At 31.2% G+C, this 5203-nt stretch overlaps 1 protein-coding gene across 1 annotated transcript in view; it reads left to right on the top strand.

Moving 5' to 3' along the window:
* The window catches only part of LOC108910525 (acidic mammalian chitinase), a 21264-nt gene extending 20765 nt beyond the window's left edge, over nt 1–499 (top strand). Inside the window, exon 7 of the mRNA XM_018715145.1 lies at nt 301–499. Coding sequence (XP_018570661.1) covers nt 301–441 — 141 coding nt within the window. The 3' untranslated portion in view covers nt 442–499. The remainder of the gene's footprint in view (nt 1–300) is intronic.
* The last annotated feature ends 4704 nt before the right edge of the window (nt 500–5203 follow it).

Below are 5203 nucleotides of genomic sequence, written 5' to 3'. Positions count from 1 at the left end.
AAACACCCTGTATGTTTATATAAAATAATTTAATATAGTACATACAGAGACATCTGTAATCGTAATATGTTGTTAGCATGTGAATTCTATGTATACGAATTTATTTTGTAAACGAAAATATTAATTTATATATTAGCGCAATAACTAACCATAGCGTAGGAACAAGTCCAAAACTCTGTAACATTACACAAACATCATTCTTTTTTAAATATAGAATCCTAAAAAATGTAATAATAACAGCCTTCAAATAAATTAAAATTTGGATCCAAACTTTAAAAAATATTTTATTATCTTTTTCAGACTGATTACATTAAAGCAAACAATTTTGGAGGCGTCATGATATGGGCAATAGATGGAGACGATGTACATGGCAGCTGCGGATTGGCACAAACCCTACTGAAACATGTGAATGGGGCCTTAGGCAACATAGACTGTTGTTAGATGAAATTTATTTTATTGCTATTCCACAAATTTTAAATAAATGTTAATATTTAACAAATGGTGCTTTTCATTAAATTCCAATCTAAATTAACCTCTGTACTTGAAAAATATAGGGGTCAATGGGAAATTAAAAGACTATAAAAGTCATGAAGAATAAAAATCAGTTTTAGAACTAGATATAAATAACTCTGCAACAATGATTACATTACCAACAAAGGAATGCTAGCACAAACGGTGTCACATGAAAAAACAAAATATAATTATAACTGTGTCTCTGTAAGCATAATATTTCTTCACAGTTTTCTTAATAGCTTCTTATATGCTCTTATGACATTATTATATGCTACATTACTACAATAATACAATCGAAACCATTAAATCCTACAAAATTTTATAAAATTATTATTTTTCCAAAATTTTGTGGGGTATTAGAGCATGTCATTCACCAATTTTTAAATTACAAATTAATATCACATAAGTAGTGTTCCCCACATTTTAAAATTCAAATTGTGGTTCTCTATAACCGCAACCCAAAATACGTTTATGTGTTCACAAAAAGATCAATACCTACTCAACAGTGATAAAGATAACTAATTCACCCGGTAAGTTTATTCAAAATATATCATGAGTATGGAACAAATTAACCATTTAATGATATTTCCAATATTTTGATCTGTTAAAAGTACTTCACATTTAATAGTTCTACATCAAATGTGCTATGATGCTTTCGATTTTATAGAAAAAAGTAAAGAAATACATTATTAGTATTAAAATACAGTGATCCACAGATAACATTTCGAACTGATCCATGTCTCATTTAAATAAAATTAAAAGGAAAAATCTTCAACTGTTTCCAGTGGATACATTAATATTTTAGTATGTAAGTGTATTCATAAAAAAATCAGAAAAAGGAAAAGTCTGAAGAAACAGTCATCAACTTCTTTCAATGACCGTCTAAATAATAAATATTTCTCCTAAGAACTATTGTATGAATTTTAAAGAGAAGAACAGTTTTATTACAATGTTTCCTCTACATTATTACAATCAACGCTGAATTATTTTTTAGACAGTCTTCGTAAATTCAAGGTATGAAAAATTTATTGTGTATGTAAGCAACCTATGCACATTTCTAGAGGGACTCGAGAATACCTCAAATTTATTACCTTTCACAGGTCCACAAAACAAACTTACTGCTCTGCTCAATAGTGGAAGGTGTCTAACAAAGTTAAAATCCTGATGGGAAAGACAGAGCAACATTTCAAAAACACTAAAGATTTTATTAATGCGGTTGAGAGAATCTCACTAGATCCAGGCGACATCTTAGTGAATTTTGACGTAACGTCATTGTTTACAAAAAGTCTAGATAGTATCTAGACACAAGTGTTCATTGAGGTCCAGCCGGTAGGGATAGGTTTTAACAATGTAGTCAACACATTGTGCATTGAGCACAAATCTTCTGTGAACCAGAACTCCTATATGAGGAAGACATCAGCTACTACAAATAAAAATGGATATACTAACAGAAATAAGTATTATAGAAGTCATAAAAATGATATTTAAGAATAAGGAAAAGGAGAAAGGTTGGCAACAACCGATATGGTACAATACTAGGTATTTAGTATCAATAGCCGCTTCATAAGAAAACACATTAATAACATTTATAGACAGAAACAGCCTTTTCCAAAACCCCAATGTATACAGTATTCCGTGCACATGCGCTGGACTATACAGGGTGTTCTACAAGCTCTATGGCAAACTTTGATAGATTAATTAACTCTGTTAATTTCAAACATTTTTTCTTATATGAACATAGGCCTGATTCGTTTTTATTTAGATGCTGCAAGCATTTTAAAACACATAATTTGATAACTCAAAGTAGCCTGAAAAATAAAAATGATGGTTGCTATAACAATAATTATTATTTGTGTTTAAACATTAGTTAACCTTTATTAACCAAATTAACAAATCTGGAGACTATAAAAATTGTTGAGGATGTCCACCCTCGGCTTGAATGCAAGCCTCACATCGGCGAACTAAAGATTCCGTCACTTGACGGATGAGATTTGGATTATTTCTTATCTGGTTAGCGCATCCTTTCAAGTAACTGCTGATGGGTAGTGATTTCAACATGGTAAACATGGTTGCTTCATATATCCCCATAAATAAAAGTCTAAAGGATTTAGGTCTCGGGAACGCAGAGGACATGCTTATTGACCTTATTGACCTATCCATTTATTCGGGAAATTATCATTTAACCAAGCAGTTACTTGTCTCCCTCTATGTGGTGGTGCACCATTGCGCTGATACCACATATTTTGAACAATATTAAGCCCTACGTCATGCGTCATCAATGAAATCAAACACTAATTGAAGAGTTGTCATCTATTATATCTTCTTCATTTTGTACATTCACTTCACTAGGACGAATGGCCTTTTTTGAAACGGGGTGACCTTCTTCTCGAAGTCTGCGGAATGATGCACTAAAGACTGTGTGGACAGGTTTGATGTGTATTTGGATATCTTCGTCGGTATTCTCGGGCTCTCGGGCGCCCTTATACAATATTAAATTTAAAAATAACCCACTGCACCGCTGCTTGTTCCTTGCTTATTTAGAATGTAAGTGTTTCACGCTGGAGTATGCAGTTGTTTCTAGATTTCATATTTTATCCATTTAGCATGATCACTGCCGCATTAATGTGGCAGTTAGTTTTTTACCCATCACGTCATACCAGATGAGAAGTCAACTGCAGTAGCAGATTTCTAACTGAACCTCCGTAGCCCTTCGTAACTATACGAACAGAATTGCACTCCGTTTAAATATAAGCTGTTCACGGTTTAATTTTGTTGCTGTTTTATTTGTTTTGGGATAATTTAAATACTAAAAGAATCGAAACATACCGAATTTAGTTTAGAATTGTTTAACTTTTTAATATTACCTATGCTAACTTTCCTACATGCGTTCTACTTTCCGTAGACAGTAGTACAGTTCAGCTAAACTAGAATTATGTCAAAGGTCATTCACACTGAGATTTACAAACTAAATACACTTTTTTGTAAAAGTTGAATGAATTTCTGAATACCCAAAATATGCAATGAGAACCATGAATAGAATACGTCGACTCATTTACAGGTATAGTCTTTCCAAAGTCAGTTGAACATGTAAAAAAACGGGTGGCAACAAAATTTTATGAGTTTCAAAGGCTTCCCTAAAAAGTTTTCTGATAAAGGTAAAACATTATAATAATTTGTATATAATGTGCAGAAAATTTCTATTATATGTTCATTTGGCCAACAACATATTTTAATTATTTATGTCCTCGAACAATTTTATTATACAGGGTGATTCAGGTTTAATCTGGATATCTTCATGAATCGATAGAACAGGTTAAAATAATGTTCATTCATGATATAAACTTTTTTCCTAAATCCCATCGTTTCGGAGATAGAGGGCGTTGAAATAGATTTTTTTCCGTTTTTCCCTCATAACTTTTGAACTACTCATCCGATTGAGGTAAAATTAGGAACACAAACACTCCTTATGATTTTACATAAGCTTGAACCGCCTACCCCTCTTAGAAGTGTATTTTGTGTGCTACCCCGTCCTACATTATTTCAAAACTTCAAAAAAATTATTTAATTTCAATAAAACAGATGCACACTACTCTTGTCTCATTAATTTTGAAACTTTTTCGTCACTTGTTTTTTTTTTCGATATTTGGCCTTGTTTCTGAGTTATTCAATGAAATCTGTGACAGTGTAGCACCCCAGCCGCCTAAATTTCATTTAACGTTATAGCAACCCATGAAAAACAAAACTCACAATAATTTGTATAAACTGACGTTTCTCTTTATCTCCGAAACGATGCGATTTAGGAAAAAAGTTTATATAATGAATGAACATTATTTTAACCTGTTCTATCGATTTCTGAAGTTATCCCGATTAAACCTGAATCACCCTGTATTGATGGTAAATTTCGTTTTGTTCCGTTTTCAAAATAATCAATAAATATGTTTTGATATATGTATGTATAGTAAAACGTATGCCCTTAATTTTCAAATACATGATAATAAACATGAATGTATCAAATAAATTATATTCTACTTAAATAATTTTCAGGTAACTAAAACAAGTTGCAATTAAATGCGCAGAACTAGTTAGATTTAAAAAATATTGCTTTACAACAATCGATTCTATTACATTTTAGAAAATTAAATTCAAACTTATGTACCAGTTATGTTGCTATTCTAATTCTAGAATAGTAAAACCACAAAATAGCAAATTCATTTAACCCTGCTTTTACTCTAGGAATTAATCAACACAGGACAACTTGACGATATTTTAACTATATTTAATTTTCGTAGTTGATGTTTTTGATCTCCTAATAACTTAAAATAAATCTTAAAATATTGGCAATTCAGTAATTTAGGTACAACAGTTCAAGATTTGCTTCTCCATTCTATAAATTCCCTATTCGCAAAACCAAAAAAATATGTAAAATATAATATTATTTGTTCTACTTTAATCCTTTGATTATTATTTTTTTTAATAAATCTGAAGTCAGGTTTGGGAAACTTTTTTATTTCCAAAGAAAAAAGGTTTGTGGCTGCCAAACATCGTTTCCTAGACAAATTTCATGACATCTTTATTGATATGACAATGTTTTCCTAATTAAAAACTATTAAGGGTTCAAACGCACTCCATAAAAGTCTAATGAGCAGAAGAGGCTGCGCTCCACTTTAGATTTTGTACATACTACTGACTC

The sequence above is a fragment of the Anoplophora glabripennis genome, unplaced genomic scaffold, assembly GCF_000390285.2.
Source record: "Anoplophora glabripennis isolate ALB-LARVAE unplaced genomic scaffold, Agla_2.0 scaffold520, whole genome shotgun sequence".
NCBI lineage: Eukaryota > Metazoa > Arthropoda > Insecta > Coleoptera > Cerambycidae > Anoplophora > Anoplophora glabripennis.
The sequence above is the reverse complement of the archived record's forward strand: the minus strand, read 5'-3'. Positions and strand labels throughout refer to the sequence as shown.